General features: G+C 41.1%; 1 protein-coding gene across 4 annotated transcripts in view; it reads left to right on the forward strand.

The window, feature by feature from the left end:
- NUP93 (nucleoporin 93) overlaps window positions 1-25,752 on the forward strand; it is a 1,122,661-nt gene that overhangs the window by 573,786 nt on the left and 523,123 nt on the right. For all 4 annotated transcript variants that reach the window (XM_044081412.1, XM_044081414.1, XM_044081413.1 and 1 more), the window contains one exon: window positions 25,587-25,661. In XM_044081412.1, coding sequence (XP_043937347.1) covers window positions 25,587-25,661 — 75 coding nt within the window. The remainder of the gene's footprint in view (window positions 1-25,586; window positions 25,662-25,752) is intronic.

Consider the following 25,752-nt stretch of genomic DNA (forward strand, 5'->3'; position numbering starts at 1 on the left):
CATGTACACAAATGCATGGAACTAGCCATACCCAACACAACCAAGATGCTCTACTCCAAAAAAAAGGCAACCAATCTGGTGGTCCCCTGCCATTAATAAACTATACAACAGAAGGAAGAAATTGTTGCAGAAAAGGGTGAAGTCCCAAGACTGGAAAAACTCCCTTATTAGCTTCAACAAAAAGTTGAGATCCCTCATCAAATCCTCTAAAGCCAGCTATGAAGGCAGAATTGCGGCAGACACTAAAAAGAATCATAAAGCCTTCTATAGCTATATCAAGAACCTCCACCACAATACCCAGATTTGCTCTTGAGATACTGCACAATGGTACCGCCTATACTCAGCCAACAGATATTGCCAACATACTGGCCAACGGATTCAGTGCCAACTTTACCCCCCCCAAAGTACCAATTACAATACCGGAAGAATGCCAGACACCCAGCATTACTGCAGCACAGGTTAAGGCTGCATTGTTCAAGGCCAAGAATACATCTTCCATGGAACCCGATAATATCACTGGCTGTGTTCTACATGAACTACAAAGTGAACTGGCACCACATCTGTGTGACTTGTTCAGTCACAGCCTCACCTCAGGCTTTGTCCCTACCGAATGGTGCTCTGCCACAGTTATCCCTCTCCATAAAGGGGGAGCTATTACAGACCCTGGGAATTATCACCCCATTAGCCTGACGAGTCTGATATGTAAAGCTATGGAGCGCATCAGCATGGATCTGATTAACAAAGATACAGGAAATCTCCAAACTCCTGACCCCATGAAATTTGGCTTTGTGAAAGGAAGATCATGCCTGCTCAACCTGGTTGACTTCTTTGAGTCAGTCACCAGGGCTGTGGATGAAGGTAAGGCAGTGCATACAGCCTACCTTGATCTGGCCAAGGCCTTTGGTACCATTCCTCACTCGGGAATTGTTGATAAACTCACCAAAATAGGCATCAACCCCTGTATCACAGATAGAACACAGTGTGAAAGTAGCAGACTCCAAGTCAGACTGCCAACCAGCCATGAGTGGAGTCTCACAGAGATCGGTCCTGGGTCCTCTCCTGTTCAGCATCTACTTCTCAGAAGTCCAGGCCACCACAAAGGGACTCTGGCTGATTAAGTCTGCAGATGACTGCAAGCTGGGAGCCATTATTAACTCCGCAAGTGATGCAGACATCCTACAGAAAGACCTCACTGAGACCAATAACTGGTGTCAAAATCATGGCCTTAAGTTTCACGCCAAAAAATGTGTCATCATCCCGTTTCGTAAAAACTCAGTTCCCACTAATTACCACATCGATGGGAGCCCACTGAACACTGAAAGCGTTATAAGAGATCAGGGGGCGCAGGTTGACAGCAACCTCTCCTTCGACCATCACATTGTCACTGTGGTCAGAAATCCTATGTGGCAATTCTCATTACCAAGGGTTTTGCCTCCAGGAAGAAAGAGGTAATCATCTCTCTTTACTCTTCCCTCATTAGACCAGTCATAGAGTATAATGCCCCATTTAGCATGTACTTCACTAGACACCTGCAACAGCTGGAGAGGCCACAGAAGTACCTCATGAAGAGGATCCTAGGCTTTAAACACATGTCCTACACGGACAGACTCCGAAGACTCCAGCTATTCTCTGTCTCATATCGCCTACCTAGAGGCAATCTCTGCTTGACTGACAAAGCCATGTCTGACCCAGCTCTGTTAGAAATACTACATCTAAAAAAAAATCCCAGTCCTTCTGCACCACTCACTCCAGAGACCTCAACCTCATTACCACACTCAACACAACATTCTGGAGGGACAGGTTCTTCACCCAGAGACTGCCCATGCTTTGGAATAGACTTTCCATACATGTCAAGCAGAGCACCTCGCTGACCCTCTTCAATAGAAGTCTTTATGAGTGGATGGATAATAGAAAGTTCAACCCGGGGATCACTCCAGTGGCTCTACTTGAGACGAGGCAATGGGAACGTCGGGTGGCACGATGCCAGGGCACTTCTCTGGGTTAGGCTTGTAAAGGCTCCATGGCCATTAGCCTAGTACACACCTATGATGTATGAGCATAAGATCCTCAGACTATCTTGCTGCCAGTCTGAACTCTGGTTTGTCACACATCAGTGTTTTTTGGTCATTGGTGTTGCCTGTGACTTTGCTTATTCAGATAAGTGCCACATCGGTGAACTTCCCCTTTTTTCTCGAACTTTGGTGTTAAAAATTGTTAGATGACAGCAGAAGAGAGGGGAAATGTGACTTGGATAGGCAGATTCCATATAAGGACCTCCACTCCCGCTGCTTGTTTTATCTTGAGGTTAAGCATGATTAAACGCATTGTTAGATTTGCCAATTGTTTGTTCCAAAACCCTGTTTACATGTCTTTCACTGAATATTTATTTAGAGGCTTGGCACTTGAAGTGCTTCACCCAGTCCAAAATGAAAAAACCTTTGGCATCTGATGTCCCACTCAAACTTAAAAAGAAATTCAAAAGGCCTAGGCCTGAACCACTGACTCTGAAGTACCTGTTAAGGTGTTGCAGGAACCCATGATATGCCCATAACTTCTCAAGCTTCCGATACAGAGACCCCACCAGAGGTTAGTATTGCATCTCATTCTTGCACATCTGATATGACTGATCATACCAATACGGCTGAGAAGGGGGGGGGAGTCGAGGCTCATTATTTCGGTGGGATGGGACGGAAAACCTCAAATCCTAATTAAGGAACAGGTGTCTGGATGATTGAGGTCCATTGGGGTTCTGATCCACCATGCTTTGTAAAAGCAGACTCTACGTCTATGAAAAAAGACACAAAAAGATGTTTTCTTCACTGACATCTCAAGGAAAGGAATGGATGGGTTTATCACAGGGCCTATACAAGTCCATTTTGTATCTCATCTCTTCCTACTCCTTCTCAGAAGGGAAAACCTGAATCATCTTCTTCCGAAGAGGAAGAATCTGATTTTGATGAACACTCTTTAGCTTATTTATCTTAGATTTGTTCTTTAGCCCGGATAGCTTATGATGGTGAAGATGCATTATTCCACTGACTCTCCTGTTGTGGAGATTCCTTTGGAGAAACTATCACAAAAATGATGCAGTATTTTGAATAGGAATCTAAACAAGTTTCTGATGTGCAGAAGTGGTACTACAACTTGTTCAAGATCGGAGTTCCTATGCCAAACCCTGTCCCTCCAGTTTTGGAGGTATTTTGTAGATGCATTTGCATCTACTTCTACCTGTCCTGATTCCAAGCCCCCAACTCCTAAGAGGTCCGATAGATTTTAATAAGTGCCAGAGGATCCAAAATTTCTCTTTTAAAGTGATTTGGTTGATCCTTCTGTGTTTTTTCTGCCTCCAGTGATAAGCCGTCTAAACTTTTACCTGGTGCTATTGCTTTACCTTCTATCAGAAGCAGTAGGGCCTTGTACAGATATGCAAAGAAGGTTTACACTTTTGCCACCCTGACCTACAGGGCATTGAATTATCAGACCCAAATAACAAAGTGTTTGCTGTTTGTTCTAGGTGAATTGAGCAAGAATGTGATTAACTGTGAAGTTTTTGAAACAAAGCAGCAGGGCTGTTTCTATGGTAGTTCAGACTGCTCAGTTGGACAGACATACCGTTAAATGTTGATGTCCTTCCTTATCACTGTTGCAGTATTTACAACTAGGCTATCCTGCAGAGGATAGCCAAACACCCAGCCAGCATAGCAAAGCCTTTACACCTTCTAGGTGCTGTACATTAAACGTTTGTCCTAAGTCGGAGGCATAAGGTACACAAGCGATATACAAGTGTCTAATGCTTGGAACTTCTTTGCTGCCAGTCTGGACCATGTCTTGAATTTGGTTTGCAACACAGTCGCCGAGTTGGTTCAGCTGCTGAGTCTGCTAAAATAAGTGCCCCATTGAGGTCTCTTCCTTCCTCTTTTTGGTATTACCTTTTCAGTCCTTCTAAGAAGGGAAAATGTGAGTGTGGGAGGCAAATTCCCCATAAAGTTAGACACAAGCAGTGCCTTTTTGTTTGGGTGCTGTGCATGACCGTACTCCGTTTCAGATCTGACAGGTATTTGTCCCTAAGACGACTCTGCAGTTGTCTATTGTCCCTTTTCTGAACATCAAAAACTATTATCTCAGGATACCACAGGCTCAGAATCCGCTCACCCCAATGTTCAGCCACCTCTTAAGAAACAAAAGGCATACACCAACCCTATGGCTACCCAGCTGCCTCTGGACATCTGTCAAGTTAGTTGAAGAACCTGAGGACCATTTGGAGCCTATGTCAACTCCCTCTGTGACAACCTGGTTGGCGATGAACATGGGACTGTCTGCCTGCACATCTATCAAGGTTCTACCTACGTCTGCTGCAGATGTGGAGGGGGACCCATGACTGATTAGATTGTAGGGGCCTAGAAGTACTTGTTCCTCATACCCCAATTGAATTTAGACAGTGGTCTGAGCCTCCTAGATTTGTTAAAGCTGATGTTACTTTAAAAAAGAAGCAGAAGTCCAAGCATGTGCCCCCTATGACTAAGGATCCACACAAGGAATGGCGGTATTTGACTCCAGGGCTTTTCAATGCTCTTGTAACTCTAAAGCCCCCTCAAGTGGTATCTGTTCCTGCTTCTGTTCCTCAATGATCTACTCCTTCCGGACATCCTACAGAACCTGATTCTTCTGGGGAAATGTTGGATTTAGACTTTGATGAAGAGTCACTGGTATACTCTTCTCAAGTCCACTCTCCTCTTGCCATGGAGTCTGGAGAAGAGGATTCATTTTCTCCTGATTTTCCTATGGAGGAGTTGTCCTGTGGGGGGATATTGTGGTTTATATGATGGAGCACTTTAAATGGTATTGTTCCCAGGTTTCTGACATTCAATAAAGCTTCTATGAACTCTTGCGGCTAGATTCTTCTAAGTCTTCTGCTGTCCTTTCAGATTTGGATGCCATTTTGGACACTTTCTCTTTGGCCCCTCATTCCCAGCCTCCTGCCCCAAAACCTGACTGGTTCTATAAAGTTACTGAAGCTCAAAAATGTATGTTTAAAAGTCCTTGCTGTTCTGACATTGAGGCTAAATTACTGGATTCTCCTTTGGACAACCAGAGAATCTTTTTGACACTTCAGCTGCTAAGCTTAAGATCCCTACAAGATAAGGGTAACATTTTGTGGGATCTGAAACGTATCTTTCTTTCTTTCACCTGTTTCCAGACTTCAGAGAAATTGTCCATCTTGGTCTTCCTTTGCCCATAGGCAACCTAGACAACCTTCTAAAGGTAAACTGGCTTCCAAGAGAGTTTTTCCTGACCAGCCTTTTCAAGGTACTAAGGGTCAAAGGCCTGCTTTCCCTGACAAGTTTTTTTCCATTTGACATTCAGCCACTTCCACCCCATGGCCAAGTTCCTCTGTTCCGGTGGTTGACCGTCTTTTTCTGTCCGGCAAAAAATCACTACAGACTCTTGGGTGCTTTCCATTATCCAAAATGGTTAATTTTTGGTGTGGAATCCCTTCCACTATTTTCAGGCCTTCCTCAACCTCCTCCTTGCCAGCTGTCTCATTTTCTATTTGTTCAAGATCTTTTGCTACAGATTGCCATCCAGCCGGTTCCCCTTTCTCAGTAGGGCAGGACGTTTTACTCCAGGATGTTTCTGGTTCCCAGGAAGGAGGTATCTTGGAGGCCCATTCTCCATCTCTCCTTTCTCAATGCTTTTCTAAAAATTCCTTCCTTCAGGATGTTGTCACTCAGATGCTGTTTCTTCTGTTGCTTTCACATGCTTTTTTGGTGTACCTGGATTTGAAAGTTGCTTGCCTACACATTCCTATGCATCCTCTTTTCAGGAAATGTTTCTTTCTCCCTTACATTATCAGTTCTCTGCTTTGCCTTCTGTTATTTCTGCAGTTCTAAGAGTCTTAACCAAATGTCTGGCCCCAGTAGTAGCCTACTGCATACTTCAGGAACATCATATATTCCTTTATTTGGCTGACCTTTGTTCCAGGCTTCCACTCAGCAGCTCCTGCTTTGGGATTTTTGCTTCACTATACTTTTTCTTTGAAATGTTTGGTTCACCCTAAATCTCAAAAGGTTTATGCCTCTTCTAGTCCTTCCTGCAAGGGGATTTTTGTGAGCTCTGAAGTACATGGTGTCTACTATTCCCATGGTTCCCTTTGCCAAGCTCTATATGAGAAAAGGTTAATGGTATCTCAAGACTGTTTGGCTTCAGCACCACCATTCTCTGGATTTTTTTGTCCATCTCTTGCTTTCTCTGTCTTAAGCTAGAGATCCACTGGTGGAGTCACCAGATTTTCATAAATACAGGTCTGTCTTTTAATGTTCCTCTTCCCACTCAGGAGATGTACACACAGGTGCATCTGATCAAGGCTGGGGAGTTTCCTCCAGCAACCTTAAGGTCCAGGAATTTTGGTCTTATCAACAACTGGCAGACCATATCAACATCAAGGAGACAGGAGCTCTCATTCTGTCTGGTCATGCCTTCAAATCTTTGGGTTCTGGTCCCCTAAGGATTTTCACAGACAATAGTTAACTCAACAAACAAGGTGCAAATTCCTACCTTCTTTGCAGGATCTTCCAGCTTGGGATTTTGAGGTTTGCTGTTGATTGTTTCTTCCGGCAGTTTACTTTTCCTCAGAGCACAGTCTTGTGGCAGACACTTTAATTTTCATGATGGATGCTTTCCATCACAGGGAGGTGTTCCTAGACATAGTGCATCAGTGGGATACTCATCAAATAGATCTTTTAGCATCCTGTCTGAACAGGCCAGTTCTGTTCCAGTCTGCCAAATCTTCAGGCTTGGAAAGTGGATGTCTTGTCTGCTACCAAAAGTCCTACACACTATCATATAGGACAGGCCCAAAACTTTTATTTGTGACTTTCTTTTGGTCCAGACAGCCCTGGTTCCTCCTCCTATATCAGCTGGCCAGTGACAGTCATCACAAGTTTCTTCATAGGATAGATCATCTCACACAGGACAATGGATCTGTCATTTACATTCACTTTCTTCAGCTGACTCTCTGGATGATAGGGTTTTGATTCCTTTTAGACACCAGTTTTCTGGGGACATGCTGTGGGTTTTGCAGGAGGTCAAAAATCTTCTACTAGAAAATCCTGTATGTGCCTAAATTAAATAAATTTTCTGTTTGGAGTCTCAAATATGACCTGGACAGCTTTTCTGTGGGTATTCCTACAGTTCTTTCTTATTTGTGCGAGTTACACAGTTCTGGTCTAGCATATTATTCTGTTAAAGCGTATTTGTCATCCATTTCTGCTCGTCTGCCTATGAATTCACTCCTTCCTTCTTGTTTTGAAATCAAACAATTTTTGAAAGGCATCCTTCATATTAGGTCCCCAAGAAAACCTATTCTTCCTCCTTGTGACTTTAATTTTGTTCTGGAGAAATTAACTGAGTTTCCCTTCGAGTCTGCACTTTCCTTTTCCTTGTTGCACTGTATTTGGAAGACTGTACTGTTGGTGGCTGTTCTGCTAAGAGTCTCTGAACTTCAGGCACGTGTCGCAGTTGCACCTTTTTATGATTTTTCACAAAGCCAAGGTCATTCTTCTTACTTCCCCTTCTTTTATACCCAGGATGGTCAAGGATTTTTTCTTTGAATCAAACAGTTCTTCTTTCCTTCCTTCCTTTTTCCCGTCTCCACAGAATGTTAGTGAGAGGTTTCTTCACACCTTGGATTTGCATGGACAGCTAGTATTACCCAGACAAGACAAAAGTTGTCCGGCAATCTGAGCAACTTTTTCTTTATCTTCATTCCAGGAAATAGGGTTTGGCTGTTTCTAAGCAAACCTCATCCTGGATCTCTAAGGCCATTCCCTTTTGCTATTGCTTTTATGGCAAAAACCACTTTCTTCTGCTGCTTCTTGCTGCTTCTGTTCATGGTCATTCTACCAAGGCAATTGCTTCTTCTGGTGCTTTTTTCAAGGATCTGGATACTAGAGCTATTTTGAAAGCTTCTGCTTGGTCTTCTCTACACACATTTACCAAACAGTACAAGTTGGATGTAATTTCTAAGGCCAGGATGAGTTTTGTCAGGGCCATCCTTCATGGGTTTTTGTAGGGCTCCTCTGTGACTTGCTCCCAGTTTTAAAGAATACAACAGTGATAAGGAAGGATGTAGTACAATTGTATAAGATCTTACCATAACAATAGATGTTCTGCTTTTCACTGTTGTAGTATTATTCCCTCCTAACACCCCCTACCCTTCTGTTTTGCCTTCCTTCTGACGGCGGGGCCTTTCTTACATTTTTTCTTCTCCTTCCTTTCCTGAATGGACTTGTTCCTTTCCTTTTAGGTTCCTGTGGTTCTTCTGACTCATTTCAGTTCTGAAGATTACATGCTTGTACTACATCATTTATGAGCTTTATGCCTTGGATGTAGGACATACTTTTTATGTACGGTGCCTGGATGGTGTAAAGACTTTGGTATGCGGGACAGACATTCAGATATCCTCGGCAGTCTATCCCATTTGTGAAGAGTACTGCAACAGTGAAAAATAAGGTAGCTACTGTTACAGGTGCACAATTGCACGTCATTCTGCAGTGGAAGCTTCTTCCAGGGTGGCTGCTACCGGATCTGTCATCAAAAGATGTAAATGGATTCATTCTCAATCCCTCCCTGAGGGTATCGAAGCTAAGCTATTAGACTCCCCTCTCCATAGGGATATTTCTGTTTGGGCTTGGTGCGCAGACCTCTTCAAGTCTGCAAAAGAAAGGTAAAATCATGCAAGATTTTAAGCAAATTATTCTTACCTCAGTACGCACTTATCAAAGGAGCTACCTGGCTAAGCCTGATTCCTCTTCCTGTACAGATCCAAAATCTGCTCAGAAATACAGGAAGATACGTAGAAAAAGATTTCAGGACATACCAACAAGAGAGTCCAAGTCTGGGAAACTTCCTTTTCCAGACAAGTCACCTTACTACCCTCTGCCACCTCCTTCCCTCCTCAGTCCACTCCTGCTGTTAGGAGAAAAAATAACCTCCTCCTTTCCAGCTTGACAGCTTATCAGTTCAGATAAGTGTGTCCTTTCTGTAATTCAGCAAGGTTATACAATGACTTGGAAGGGAATTCCGGCCTTCAGAGTCATTCCTCCCTCTCCATCTAAGCAGATGCACCTGCTCCCTCCTATTTTGCAGGGTCTTCTCAACCAAGGTTCCGTAGAATTTGTACCCCCACAACATCTAGGGAAAGGCTTTTATTCTAGACTGTTCCTGGTGCCCAGAAAAGGAGGAGGAGATTGGAGACTCATTCTAGACATCTCATCTTATTACCTTTCTGAGGATGCCTTCTTTCAAAATGCTTTCCCTTTGAACTCTTCTCCCCTTCATCTTACCCAAGCTTTTCTCATATCCTTGGATCTGATGGATGCTTACCTTCACATTCATATTCACCCTTCTTACAGGAAGATGTTCTTAGTGTTTGATTGTTGCAGTCATCACATTTTGGTTATCTACTTGTAGTAACCCTCAGTCGGCCTGATTATCAAAGTCTTGGGTCCTGCGTTGGTTGCTGTCTCATCTTCCATGACGTCAGGTCGTCAGGGGTATAAAGCATGCAGCCGATGCCATTACATCAGTCTTTCTTGCCATGCGGTGCCCGAAGGAGAAGCAGTTCACAAGTGCCGGTCGGCCAACTCCTGACATTTTCATTTTCGAGTTTCAGAACCAAAGTCTTCAACTAAAGCTAAGTACCCCATTGGGTAAACTTTTTCTTGCTCTAAACTAATGTCAGTAAAAGTCAATAATTGTATTTCTTGTAGAAAGCAAATACCTCATAAAGATTTTCATTTGTACTGTATTCCTTGCCGAAGCCCTGACCACAATGTACCTCGCTGTCGGTTTTGTGTCTTATTTAAACAATGAACTATTTGTCGTCTGTATATTTACGCTTCTAAATATTTTGGTACTCTGTTCAGTTATCCACATATTTCTTCGGTAAGCCACCCGACTACTGACATTCTGAAAAAATGCAACGATAAAGACAGAGACGGGCCGCCTAGGTCCAAAGCTGCATACGACGCTTCTCCTAAGCTAGTCGACAGCTTTCACAGCCCCTGATACCCGCTACTTCAGATTCGCAGGCCTCTACTGACACCTATTCAGAGTCCGGTATGCCGCAAGATGCTTCAACTGTGGAACCTGCGGATGTCTCTACCTTGGATGGGTCCAGAGCCGCTGTGCAGACACCAGCTTCTGAGGGTGTATTCAGGCCTACTGACTTGCATATTAAACCAACGTCATCTTCTTCTTCAAGGCCTAAAACCCCAACCATGCCTAGAAAACTGACGCCCAGACTGCATGGTCAGGCCTCTATGCCTAAAAAACAAATGATAAGAATGGCTGAAGACCTTATTACTTTAATCAGGGGAAGCCAACCTTCCCCCTCTTAAGAGACCTAGTGATCAGGATTCTGAAATTTCTGTTTCCTCTGATGACCAGGATTTACCCTTATCTACCTATGAGGATTCTGATGCAGAGGACATACTTTTGAATCATTTGACATTTGTACAAAAGGTGCTAACTTGTCTGGGGTACACCATAAACGAAAAGAAATCACATCTTGTACCCTGTCAACAACTTATGTTCCTGGGAGCAAGCTTGAACACAAATTCCCAGATGGCTTTCCTCACGCCAGAGAAGCAAATTCATTTGACGGCTTACTTCAAACTAATGGCCACAAAAACCCTGCTATCTGCAAGGCAAATACTGTAAGCCTTGGGGTTCATGGCCTCCTGCATTCTCCTAATTCCATATGCAGGACTGCATATGAGGAAACTACAATGGTATCTAAAAGGTCTATGGTGTCAACATTCTCAGGATCTAGAAGCAATGATTCCTGTCATACCCTGCCTACAGTTAGACTTCCTTTGGTGGGCAGAGGCCTGCCACCAAAACAAGGGACTACCCTTCAGTCTACCCCCTGCCACCCAAACCCTAACAGACTCATCAGACTATACATGGGGGGCTCACCTGGCAGGGAAGTGCATTCAGGGCAAATGGAACCCAAGACAAATGCACCTGCATATCAATCAAAAAGAAATGTTAGCTGTACAGAATGCTCTGACAGCCTTCAAGGACCACATTCTACCAGGACAATTAATGGTAAGGGCGGACAAACACCACTGTTATGTGGTACATAAATAAGCAGGGGGTGACCCATTCATACCCTCTCTGCAGATTAGCCATGGCTCTGTGGAACACACCCTTGAGCTACCAAGTGCATCTACAGGCTCAGTTCCTGCCAGGAAAGCTAAATACACTGGCAGATGAACTAAGCAGAAATGTCATGGACCCACACGAGTGGAAACTGGAACCAAATATTTTCAACAGGTTTATAAACAAATGGGGGGAGCCCAGATATAGACCTGTTTGCCTCCCCCCAGAACTACCAATTGAACAAATTCTGCAGAAGGACTCCCCACAAACAAGCTTGGATAGTGGATGCCCTGTCCTTCAACTGGAAAAATCTATCAGTTTATGCCTTTCCTCCTCTGCCTTTCCTCTCCAAAGATCAAACAGGACAAACCAAAGACGATACTTTTTGTACCAGACTGGCCACGCCAACACTGGTATCCCCTCTTGCGCAGTGTCACTGCTGACACCATGGTAACTGCCTCAGACCCCTACCCTGCCGTCCCAGCAGGAGGGCCAGATTCTGCATCCTCGGCTTCAAACCCTGAACCTGGCAGCCTGGCTAATTACTTGACCTCTCCATTGCCATCCCTCATCAAACAAGTGTTGGATGTCATTTTGGAGGCAAGGAGGCCCAGTACTAGAAAATCTTATGCTGAAAAATGGAAAAGATTCTGTTCCTGGAACCAAACTCTAGGGATGGGCACAGCAGCACCCAACTTTCCTCAGAGTCTTCAATACTTAACTGAGATGCTTCATAAGGGCCTTTCTTTTTCCTGCATCAAAATTCATGCCTCAGCCATTTCAGCTCATTACAGCACAGAACCACCCCTCTTCTCTCATCCACTGCTCAAGCAGTTCCTCAGAGGGGCCAAAAACTTAAGACCACCCAGGAGAGCCCCAACTTCAGCCTGGGACATTAACTTTGTATTGGAAAAACTCACTCTACCTTCTTTTGAGCCAGCTGCAAGTGCAGAGTTAAAAGTCCTTTCTTGGAAAACAGCCTTCCTTTTAGCAATCACTTTAGCAAGAAGGGTATCTGAATTACAAGCCCCTTATGGCAGTGGAGCCTTTCATCATTCATGCAGACAGGGTGTCCCCCAGGACCAGTCCCTCCTTCATGCCCAAGATAGTATCCAGTGTGGCTCTTAATCAATTCATTTGCCAACTTTCTTTTCTAATCCACAGAACAAAGGGAAACGGATACTGCACTCCTTAGATGTGCACAGACAACTTAGATCTTACTTGGAAAGGACTAAACCTCAAAGGAAATCTGAACAACTGCTGGTGGCAGTTGCTGCAGGAGCAAAGGGGAAGGCCATTTCAAAGCAAACCATTTCTAAGTGGATAGGCCATTGCATTCATTTCTGCTATAAGCACCATGGAAAACCTATCCCACCACACTCAACCAGGGCTGCATCTACCTCTACAGCCTTTCTCAGAGGTGCCCCTACCAAGGACATCCTAGAAGCTGTTACCTGGAGTTCTGTACGTACTTTCACCAAGCATTACGATCTGCCAATTTTCTCTAAATCCAGAGCTGTTTTTTCCACTGCAGTCTTGCAGGGCCTTATAACTGGTCCTAATGCTATCTAAATTCCTCCTCCCATCCTTAACTTTGGGAATCTACCCAAATGTGATGACTGCAACAGTGAAACATGAAGAACATAGTACAGTTGTGTACACTTACCATAAATGTAGATGTTCAAGTGTATTCACTGTTGCAGTCCTGGTTACCCTCCCTCCAGTCCCCTGATGACCTTTGGCTATACCTCTATTCTCCTTCACTATGCTTAAAAGCTTTTTGGTGTATTTGCTTTTTTGTTGGAGGTATAACCTTGCATATCTATATTTAATTGCTTCCCATTAGGGGGACAGGCAGCATGCATTTTATACCCCTGTCTACTTGACATCATGGAAGATGAGACAGCATCTGACGCAGGACCCAAGACTTTGATAATCAGGCCGACTGAGGGCTACTGCAAGCAGATAACCCAAATGTGATGACTGCAACAGTGAAAACACTCTAACATCTACATTTATGGTAAGTGTACACAACTGTATTTTCCTCAAGTTGTCTACATGTTTATCACACTTTCAGTTTTCTGCTTTACCCTTTGGGTTATGTGTCGATCCCAGGGTTTTTGCAAAGTGCCTTGCTCCAGCTATCTCCTTTTGCAGGACTTGTGGAATACAAATGTTCCCATACCTTGACAACCTTCTTATACAGGCAGTCTGTCATGAAGACCTTTTAGCATATCTCATCTACACTATCTCCCTTCCGCAGAGGGTGAACTTCACAATCAATCTAAGAAAAGTCTGCTGTGTCCTGGTAAAAAGATTCTAGTCTTTCTGGGTTGTAGGCTGACACATGTCTGATAACTTTTCTCCCACAAGAGAAAGTTAAGACTTTCCCCATGTATTTTCAATCCCTTCTTCTCCTTAAACTCTGAGTTCTGGGGTTCATGGCAGATTCCATCTGTCAAACTCCACATGAAAAAGATCAAATAGTACTTAGTCTCTCTGATCTCAACATTGTCAGCCACTGGACATTCAGATTCCACTGCTACCTTCTCTAAAAAGAGTTACATTGGTGGCTCTCTCAGGTGCAGCTGAATCCAGGGCTTTCATTCATGCCAACTATTGTCAGTCAAGAAATGCACACAAGATGCCTGAGATCTAGGCTGGGGTGCATGGACACACTCCTTAATAGTTCTTGGTTAATGAACCCTCAAACAAAGGAAGGAACACATCAGTGTAAGAGACAAGTGCACTCATTCAGGTTCTACAAGTATTTCTCGCATGTGGAATCCAGGACCTGTCAGAATATTCACAGACAGTTCAACAGTCGTGGTATGTAAACAAACAGGGGAGGTACAGAGTCATACCTACTATGTAGATTGACTCTTCTAGCTTGGGACCAAACAATAAAACCAAATCTGTCTCTACAAGCAGTTTGCATTCCTTCCTTGGAAAATATTCTTGTAGATTCATTGAGCAGTTCCGTGATGACCTTCATGAATGGATATTAATCAGAGAGGTCTTCCTGGACATAGACCACAAATATGGTATCACTCAGGCCTGTTTGCCTGCAGTCACAACAGACAGTTGGGCTGTTTTGATCCAGGGTCTCTTTCCTCCAGACCTGGAGGACAGACTCCATGTCATTTTCCTGGGAGAAGTTCCTTTATGCTTTCCCTCTACTTCCCCTAATCCCAAAAGTTCTGTTAAAGATCCTGACAGACTATTTTTCTGGTGAATACCTTTAGGCCCAGGTAACATTGGTTTCCTCTTCATCATCATCTGACCAGAGGTCATCACTATGTTACCTTACAGATTTGTACACACACACACACACACACACACACACACACACACACACACACACACACACACACACACACACACACATCCCAACTTGCTAGCTGTCAACCTGACATTGTGGATGATGGAATTCTAATCCCTTTCAGATGCCAGTTTCTGAGCATGTGCTCCAAGTTCCTCAGGAGGCGAGAACACCTACCGTTAGGTCTTACATGTCCATATAAAAAAAAATTGCTATCTGGTGTCACAAATACAGAGGCTCCCTTACAAGCAGGGATTGATACATTAATTTTGAAGTTGTGTGAGGCCTTAAAAGCTTATGTAGCCTATTTCTCTGTCAAGGGACACGTATCTGCCATTCGTGTGTCTATTCCCCTTGATCTTCCCCTGGTTTTTATAATTGAGGTAAAGCAGATTCTTAGTGGAGCCTTTGATATGAACCCACGTGGAAAGGCTATTCCCTCTCCTGGGACCTTTAATTTTTGGAAAAGCTTATCGGCCACTTTTTGAACCAGTGGCTTCTGTATCTGCAAAGATTTGTACTTGGAAAACCATTTTGCTAGTAGTCTTTACTTATACAAGAAGGGTTTCTGCGATTCAAGCCGTAATGGCCTGTCCTCCCTACCTTATTTCCATAAGCATAGTGTCTGTCTTGGGATCAGTCCTTCCTTCATACCTAATACATTGTCTCTCAACCAGACTATTAATCTACCCACCCTACTTTCTTTCCAAGCCCTCAAAACAAGTGTGATAAGACTTTTGCGCTCCTTGGAAATGCACTGGCAACTTAGATTCTGTTTGGGTAATACTAAAGACATTGGGAAGATGCATTAGCTGATTGTTTCATTAGAGGAAACCAATTTGGATTAATCTGGTCTCCAAGCCTACAATTGCCAGCTGTATTTTTAAGTCCATCTATTTTTGTTACCCCTTCATGACAAATCCTTATCCTCTATAGCTAAGGCTCATTCCACTAGAGCAGTTTGTTTCTCTGAGGCCTTTTACAAAGGAGTTGATTCCAGGGCTATTTTACCGGCAGTCACTTGATGTGCTTTGCATACTTTCACACAACACTACTGGATAGATGTTTTCTCTAAATCTAGAGCTTATTTTTAATACATCTGTGCTATTTGGATTGATTGATAACTCCCCTGTTCCTAGTCTAGACCCCCTTTCTAATAAATAAACTTTGGGAATCACACAAAAAGTATTGGAGTACTGTAATAGTCATCTAAGAAAGCTCAGTACAGTTGTGTAAGATCTTATCATATCGCTGGATTTCATACTCATCACAGTTGCAGCATTACCCCCCTTTTCCCCCTTTTTATGATGTTGGTCCTTGTGGACCAAGGGGGAACCATTTACATTTTCCTGTCCTCTTAGCTAACCTTAATACTTTTGCTAGTTTTTTTCCTCATGAGTTTCCAAGTCTACTGGTTTGGATAGTCTTACTCTCCCCCTTTTGCCTATGTACTAATATGCTTGTGGGGTTTGGTCGTGCATTGGACATACAATAGTATGGAAAGTTTTTTGGCTTTAGTACCCTGGCCTGACATCCGGTTCCTTGCATAGATAACCCAGCACTATTGGAGTACTACAACAGTGATCAGTAGGGCATCTACTATTATAAGTTCTTACACTACTGTACTTTTTCACTGAGCATTGTGCAGTTCATTGCCTCAAGAAAGGTAGGCCCAGTAGCCTGGCAGTAGTTGTGATGAGAGTAGATTACACTCTTTGTATGCAGAAATATGCTGTGCAGGTGCAGTCTGTGTAGATGGGGTAGAGTGCTGCATAGTGATGTGTGTTTTGTAACCACAATATTCAAGGACTGGTTTATGGGCTACTACTTTAAATTTCTTTAGCAGAAAAAAATCCGTGAAAGTACAACTCACTGATTTTTGTCACTTAGTATATGCAGTCAACACAAGATGCTAAAGTGGTAAGGTCTTAGGGTTCCATTGCTTTTGACTGTGAAGCATTTACTCAGGACTGTGGAGAATTGTGCAACCTGGTGCGCACAATAGCAGTAGCTGATAAAATGTTAGAAGGCTCCTGTGACAAAGGAGGTACTGCCAGCACAGCTAGCTGGAATTTTGTAAATATGTCATTTGTGAATATCAACATGATTTATGTAGAATTTATTTATTTATTTATTTTATTTTATTTATTTATTTAAATTTGTTGGCCGGGAGTGTCCGACTGGACGTAGGTCCATTTTCAGCGGAGGCCCGGGGAGAAAAGCTCCACAGTAAAATAAACAGACAGTTACATTGGATTACATAGTGATTAACAATTTAACATAGCAATTACTTACAACATATATATAAAAGTGTGACATATATATATAGAAGTGTGACAAAGGGAGATACTGCCAACACAGTTATCTGGAAGTTTGTAAATAATTTGTCACTGGTGAATATACAAATGATTTATATAAGATGCTTGTGTTATAAATGTATTAGAACTGTGTCATCTCTGTATCAGACTGCTCTGTATAGTTTTGTGTTGAGAAGATATTTTGTAGAGTGGTTGTGCTTGAAATGTATCCACAGTGTGCCCTGCTGGAAAAGAACAAAAATGCACATGCACTGTTTAAAAAATGTATTTTAACAGTAGAAGCTGGAATACAAGAGGTTAACTTCAGAAAAATAGCGGAAATTAAATTACTTTATGGCAGCTACAAACATAATGTCTGTGCTGAGTAGCTTTTTCTGTATTGTCTTCAGAGAGAACTAATTGCTGCAATTGTTTTATGAATTCCAGCATCTGCAAAAGATCTGAGGTGTGTGTATTTTCACAGGTAGATGCTAAATAATGCTAGCTTTCAACAGTGGGGGTTTCATCTGAGATGATAGTCAGATGACAAGAAATGGTGTCATTCTGCAAGCTATCCCAGCAGTAATATTTGAGATATTAATTTAAGAAGTCTCTTAGAGAGAGACAGCATTCTGTATTCTGCAACAACCAGATCTAAACCAAATTCTGGAACGAACAGATGAATGAATGCATGTAGTTAAACAGGAAATATTTAAATTTGTACGCAAGTTGCATCTTAGATACTTTTTTTCTGAGGGTACACACAGGAATGTTATAGATACAGTTCAAGAAGAGTCGTATGAAAGTTTTCATTCTTGTTGTGAAGAAATGTTCGAGCATGTAAATGCTTATTGTAATATTGACACTTCCGATGTTCCAGTGAAAAATAAATTTATTCCACCATTTGAAAATGAACAAATAGCGCATTTTAGTTCAATGGTTAATTTTGAAGGGGAAAATATATGTAAGGAAGTCATGAAAAACAATTTATTCCACCATTTGAAAATGAACAAATAGCGCATTTTAGTTTAATGGTTAATTTTGAAGGGGAAAATATATGTAAGGAAGTCATGAAAAACAAGTCAAGTATCGAGTGTGATTTAACACCCAAAGAATGGCGTTCTTTGAAGGAGCTACAAATGAATACTAATTTAATAATAAAGCCAGCGGACAAGGGCAATAAGATTGTTATAATGAATGTAGTCCAATATTTTAGCATGTGTATGGAACACCTTGATAATAGGGATGTGTATGAAATAAGTGATATAAAAAAAATATGAATCATCTTTAAAAGAATATGACAAATTGATAAATAAGGGCACCAGATTAGGGTATTTTTACAGAGAAAGATGTAAAAGATAAATTATCTGACAAACAGTGTGAAATGGCTATGTTTTTTTTTGTTTACCAAAAATACATAAGGACATGTATAACCCTCCTGGTAGGCCCATCATTTCGGCTTGTAAATATTTTTTGCACAATTTGGGTTTGATTTTACATAAGCTGTTATTACCTTATGCACAAAAGGCCTCTGCATATATTCAAGATAGTTTTGATTTTTTAGAAAAAATTTCTTCAGTAAAATGGAATGAGGATAATTATTGGTTAGTAACTGACGTTAAAAGTTTGTATACTTCAATTAAACATCTAGATGGTTTAAAAGCTATTGTTCATGTTTTAGGTGACAATCCTTTGCCCCATTTTGTTACTGAATTAGTGGAATTTTGTCTAAAGAATAATTATTTTTGTTTTAATAAACAGTTATACAGGCAAAAGCAAGGTACTGCCATGGGAGCACCATTTGCTCCCATGCATGCTAATATTTTTATGTCATTTTTTGAAGATACTTTTTTATATCAACAACAGTTTGTGAAGAGGTATGTAACATCTTATTATAGGTTTATTGATGGTTTAATTTTTATTTGTGAAGGTGGTTCTAATGAAATATAAGATTTTATATCCCATTTACACAAAAATCCATACAAATTAACTTTTGATGGACTACAACAAGGTAGTAAAGTAGTATATTTAGATATGATCTTGGTGGGTAAAGCAACTGGAGAAGTGGTTAGTTAGGATACATAGGAAATTCCTAGATAGTGGACAGTATTTACATGCTTCAAGCTGCCATGCACGCCATGTGATAAAAGCTCTCCCATATGAAGAATTTTTGAGGTTGTCCAGGATTTGTTCAGATAAGTATGTTTTACAACAAGAAATAAGGACAACTACTAATATGTTTTTGCAAAGTGGATATGATTCAGTGGATGTAGGCATGGCAGTGAAAAAAGATTTAGGTGATGAAAATGAAATAAGTAAGGAACGAAATGGTTATACAGGGGAACGTGTTTATAGTGTTCAAAACGGTAATAAAATCAACCCTGTATATTTTGTTTCTACATATATTAAAAGTGATGAAATAGGTTAATCAAACATTGTTGGAAGTATTTAGTACAAGATAAATGTGTGTCTACCATCTTGCCGAATCAACCCTTTTTCTCGTTTACTAAGGGGAAAAGTTTAAAAAAATATGTTGGTTCATGGAGATTTTAGTATACCAGCATTTAACCCAGCTAGACCATTAAACAATATGGGCACATTGAAATGTGGGAGGTGTAGAATTTGCACACACACAGTGGAGAAGGTTGAATATATTAACAATAATAAATTTGATGTTAGAGGTACATATACATGCGAAAGTAAAGGTGTCATATATGTATTGTTTTGCCCTTGCAAGTTATTTTATATAGGCAAAACGAAATGTACATTTCGTACTAGGTTTATGGAACACTTGAGAGATGGTAGACATCAGAGAGAAGATAAAACAATTTTCTTGCATTTTTAAACCCATCATAAAGGAAATGTTAATTTTTTGAAAGGTACTATTTTAGAACAGGTTAATTGTATGTGGGAGAATGAGGATGTATTGAAATAAAAATTATTATATAAAGAATGTATTTATATTTTAAAGTATAATACAATGGTCCCTAAGGGACTAAATTGACTGGTGTTAAAGATTTCTATGGATATATGTGTGATTTAGAAATGAATTAATATTCCATGAAGGTGGTAACACCGAGGCGCTAGAATCTGTTATTACAGAAAGAATAAATATTCTAATTTTACTATTTATGCGTTTGCATCTGTTCATTCCAGAATTTGGGTTATATCTGGTTGTTGCAGTTTTTTGGGTATCTTTGTTGCAGCATTCTGTATTCTGACTTTGACCTGACAACAACTAGAAAATCCATTCACCACATTTGCCTTGCTCTCCAGTATGTTAACTAAGGTATAGTAATTCTGTTAGATTCATTCAGGAATATAGTGAAGAAGGTTAGTTAGATATTTTTTTCTTTCTTTATTTGAGATTGTCCTGCAATGTTGTTTTAAATATCTCCTGTAATTTTGAGCTCTGATGTCACTGTGAATATATATTTAGTATTGTCTTGTTCTTTTACTATTTAATATTAAATATATTTAAACCTTTCATTGTGGCTGAACTGTGTAGAGATATTTAAGTTCTTATAGTGCTTGAAAATTTGTTTGGTGACACTGTATAGGCCACTCTTAAAAGCCTTGTACTTGGGCAAACTACCATTTGTATTAATAGTAACAATACACATTAAGATTGGACGCACTTTAAGGGCCTTAAAGTAGCTGATAAGGAGTTTGGCAGTGATTACTTAAAGTAGCTGATAAGGAGTTTGGCAGTGATTACTACCTTATAGTTTGGGCAAAAGGGGGCATAGCTAGTAAAGCTGTACCAGCCTTTCCCAGGTATGTGTGTGTGTAAATCAAACATCAAAGAGTGTGTGTGTCAGCTACCTGGGCAGGGACATGAAGCACTGGTTGGACAGAGAGGGTGCTGGAGGTCTTGGCTTGACCGCTCAGCTGAGATATCAACTATATAGCTGTGCTAGTGAGAAGTCTTATTGGGAATCTGGAGAAAGAGGGAGAAACCAGCCCTGGACTGACTGTGGTCCCTGTGTACTCTTAAGGGAAATTACACTTGATGCAGACAGCTACATCTGGATATAGTGTGTGTGTGTGTACTTGTCATCCTTTCAGTGTACATCCCCCACTGGTGCCAGTGGTGAGGATTAAGGCTTCTTGATTATTGGTCCAGTGGTGGGGTGTCACAGCTCCTAAGGGAAAAAATTAATATACGCACTCTGTAGAGTCTGTTACTGTGGTGTTGTGCACAGCTTATCTCTGCTCATACAAGGCCAGAGCTGTACAGCACTGCTGAAAATAAACACAAAAGCAGCCCAACCAGTTCAAACATTCAGTGCTGGCAAGCAACAACAAATGTATGAACAGGACACTCAAGATCTCCCTTCTGTCACAAGAGTAGTATATAGAGAAAAAAAAAAGTAAAATGCTTTTATCAGCAACAGCTATAAACAGTTACCAGTGTTCAGTATAAGTGAATAAAATGGTCACTTCTGTGGTGGTGGTGGGATTATGTCCAATTCAACAGCAGTGAAACTGCAGAATGCAGCAAGGCACAGCTGTGCTTGAACAAGGACAAAACCATGAGTCACTGCTGAAAAATAAATTAAACACAAGAACAATGCTACAAGTCCAAACTCTGTGCTAACGAACAAGAACAGGATACTGCAGATTTTCCTTTTCTTACAAGTTAATATTCAGATCATTCAACAGATTTGGGGGGGGGGGGGTAAATAAAATACTTTAGCCAGCAGCAATTGCAATCAGCGCAAAAGTGCTCAGTATAAGTAAATAAAATGGCCAAGCTGCATAACACTACCAAAAATAATTAAGTAACAAAGTTCCTAACAGCCTTATAGCAGGCTTCTTGGATTATGCCATGGGAAACTAATTGACAAAACTGTTGGTGCAAGGCTTCTGGTTTTGGCAAGAAAGGTCTTCACAGCAACCTGAAAGAAATAAAATCAGAGAATAGAGCCCTAACCACTGTCTTAGATTATCTAAGCTTGAGTCACAGTTGTGTTAGTGCAGTAGCTACAGGTAGCAGTTGCTCATGTGGTGTTACTTCACACTGCAGCAAAATTTTTATATTCATGTTATCAATTTGTAGGTGATCTGAGAGAAAAAGGAAAGGTAGATAGTGCGTTGCCTGCCCATGATTGCTCTTTCCTTGATGTACAGCAATCTGAGTGAGACTAGTAAATATAAGGGGAGTGTGGGGAGCAAAGAACCCCACCCCAACCTAGGGATGCAGAAGGCTTGCCTTCCTGTGTGCACTGATTTTTATATGTACCTCACTTGCTCATAAAATGATTCTGGAGTACGTGTTATGTGAATGTATGTATTGAACTGTCCACTTACAAGATGTTATTATCAAGCTGTTATAATGCAAGGTCAGATGTGTTTAGGAGACAAAATGAACCTTTTTTAGGTCATTTTTAGATCAGTACAAATTACACCATAGTTGAGAAGTATATCAGCTGATAAGGGTGAACCATGCCTTTCCAATTCTTCTAATCTGGCTTTTGTTCATTCAGTATTCTTCCCCACTTTGTAGTGCACATCACATATTACAGAACCAGTTAGCAAATTCTCTTAGCAGGTAAATAACTGGCTCATAAATGGAAATTGGATCCACAGGCATGTCAAAAGTTATACTCCTGTGCTCCACATCTCAATGGTTAAATCATCCTTCTGGCCCCAGCTTCTTCATTAGACCTGTAGAGTAGGCACCTTCTCATTTCCATAGAATAAAACCTTACTTTAGGCATTTCTAACATTCCCTCTGATGCAGAAAGTAGTTTTCAAGATGAAACATGAAAAAAAAAATGTTCTTAAGCAGCTTCTTGGTCAAAACAGCAGTGTGGTTCTGTTTACGGACAAAGTTAGTCTTTTATCCTTCACAAGTTCTTATTAACCCAGCAGCAGGGCAAATGACTAAATCCTCACTCCAAGACATGGAGTATGTCAGCTTCAGGAATAGAATTTTAACATCCAGCAGTGATTCCTTTTCTCACCAAATTCTAAATATGCTAAAGGAATCCAGAACGCCTACTACAAGAAAATCTTGCCAACAGAATGAAAATGTTTGTTAGACTGCTGCAACAATCCAAGATCATTAAATTTTCATTTAGGAAAAATCTTGCATTACTTAAAATGTGTTTCAAGGCATTTAGAATGTACCTTCATCTGAGTACACAAGGTAATTTAGAATGTACCTTCATCTAAGTACACATCTGTGCTGTTTATGCTTGTGTAGCAGCTTTTCCATGGACAGCAGCAAGTACATAAATTAAACTTTTCCTAAAGGCAGTCTTTAGTTTAAGGCCTCAAAGGAGACCTCTCTCTCCTCCCAGGGATTTGAAATTCATGTTGGAAATGGTAACTGTAACTCCATTTCAGTCATGTGATACAGTGGAACTGCTTATCTTGGAATTCACTACTCCTGGTTGTTGTAGTGTTAGAAGAAGTATTTCTGAGTTACAGGCCATGATATGATGTGCAGACCACTTTACACTGCCTTTCACAATAAAAGGATACCTGTTAAGACAAATCTACCATTCCTACCTAGTATATAGCCTCAGTAGTCAGTCTGTATCCAAGTTTTCTTTCCAGCCTATCAAAATGAAGGGAACTATATATGCTAGAGAAAATACAACATGTTTGATGAAAACAAATCTGCTGTGTCTTTTTTTTTAAAGAAAGGGAAAGAATGCCTGCCTGTAACTAAGCAGATCTTGTCAAAATGGCTCACAGTCGTCACTATTTGCATTTTGCTGCAGTAAGCACAATAAACCTTTGCCAATGCCAAGGCACTCTTAAGAGTACATCAATTTGGGCTGCAACAACTTCAGCAGCTTATTTAAGAAATATTTTTCTACAAGGAATGTTAGAAGCTTCCGCATTGGTGACTTTCCACACCATCACCAAACATTATATGTTGGAAGCAGATTCTGGCAGTAGGAAAGGTTTGGCATGACTGTGCTACAGGGACCCTGTAGCTACCTGCTTCCCAGTGCTGCTAGAGATTCTGCTCAAATGTTATGATTTACTGTTAGTGACCTTCCTAAAGTAATATAGTACAGCTGTTTCAGGTACCTTCCAGTTCATTGGAGGTATATTATGTAAATGAACTTTTTTTCAACATTATGTAAAGCATGGTTTTGTGTGTTTGTGTTCGCTCAGATATAAGCTTTATGTTTGCCTTTCCCCACTTTCTGTGGATCCATTCATTCCTATAGAGGGAGAGGCCAGTTGTCCAGTCATTTCCTTGACACAATATCCCTAGAATTCCCTGGCTATGCCAAAAGCATATGAGGGTTAGGGTGCAGTGGGCTTCTTGATATATGTACACACATCCACTCATATGTAATGATTGGACCCTCTTTCCCTCCCCCCTTACAGCCAGTACCTTCACATGATCCCTAGGCTTTGTTGGAGGTTCTGCAACAGAGAAAGAGCACCCAGCAGACACCCCCCATCCTTCAAAAAAGTAGGTGAGCAGACTGTCTCCACATTCCTCTCCCCAAAACCAACTCCTGCAGTCAAATTCTGGTCACCTGAGTCACCCCTTTACCCTTGTATGCCAGTATTGCTGGTTTATCACTGTGTATACGCACATAAATGCGCGCACACACACACACACAGACACACACATATGCATATATACATTTTTTTTTCCCAAAACCGCCACTGTATATAGTGACCCTGTTCATTCTCAGAGGTGAGAGCCTTGCAGCTGTTAATTCTCTGGGGGTGAGAACCAAGTCAGTCTTGGAAGAGTGGTCATCTTTACATCATCCTATCACCCCCTTTCCACATGCCTGAAATATTCATGTAGTTAGGCATGTAGTGTGCCAGTGTGTTGTACATTCATGCCTTTGCATGACCAGATAACACTTCTTGTGAGATCCCTCGTTTTCACCATGGATCCATTCATGGAATGCCTGCTTGGACAAGCTCTCCACCCTTCCCCAGAAGAGGGGCAAGTATCTAAAGCCTTGTCATTCATCTGCTCCCCCATGTCAGCTCCAACAAGAGCCAGTGCTGCTAATCAAACTTGTGTTGCCTGGGTTGTTGTCAGGGCTTTATTCCTGCCTGTGGTTATGTATTTACTGGATTATGCCTTGAACTTTGGAAAGAAGGACCACTAAAAAAAAAAAAAACACAGTTGGAACATTCTCTGAAGGAACTTTGTGTTTGCAAATGTGAACAAAGGGCTTTCTCTTAACTGTAGCAGTGGTTGTGAGACGCAAGCAAAAGACTTGGGGCCCAGTGTAGTGCATATGTATGCACGCACAGATTATTTAACTTTAGGAATCTGCACCCATTCTGGTAGATCAAGGTTATGGTGAAGAAACTTTTATGTATGTAGAAGGATGGTAATTTGTGAAAGGTGAATGATGCTGTAGAAAAGGCCAAAATCAGGGCTGTTTGTGTTACTGCATTAAACCAACAATACTTGCATTGCTTGTTTCCTGAAATTTAATGCCGTTCCTCCCATGAAAAAAAAAAAAAAAATAGTTGGCTTCACAAATTGTACTTGAAAGAGATTGGTACTGCTGAAGCTTAGGGAAGGGTAAAAGAAAGCAAGTGAAACTCTGATAATTTGATATATGTGCCTAGGAGGCTAACAAAGCCATTCAGTTCAGCAGATTATGTAGAAGGTTGTTATTTTTCCCATAAACGTTTGGAACTCTGTAAGGTTTATATTGCCTAGTAAGTATATCCTGGGCCGTTATAGTTTTCCTGTTCTTTTTTTGACGTTTTCTCTAAAATGTTGCTCAGAGTGTGAATAATTTTACTGCTACACATCCCATGTTTAACTTTTAATTCTTATCTTTCTACAGCCAAGCTACGTCAGTGAAGCTGGACCACCAGGACGCAGTTCCCTGGACAGTATTGAAGTGGCTTATGCACGTCAGGTAAGTTTGTATTGATGTGTTAAAGAAGCTGTATCATGTACCCGGATACATTAGTGGTTGATTTGTGTACTGTTTGGAATGATCTGAAATT

This window comes from Protopterus annectens, chromosome 8.part0 (assembly GCF_019279795.1).
Source record: "Protopterus annectens isolate FY-2018-M chromosome 8.part0, PAN1.0, whole genome shotgun sequence".
Taxonomy (NCBI): Eukaryota; Metazoa; Chordata; order Ceratodontiformes; family Protopteridae; genus Protopterus; species Protopterus annectens.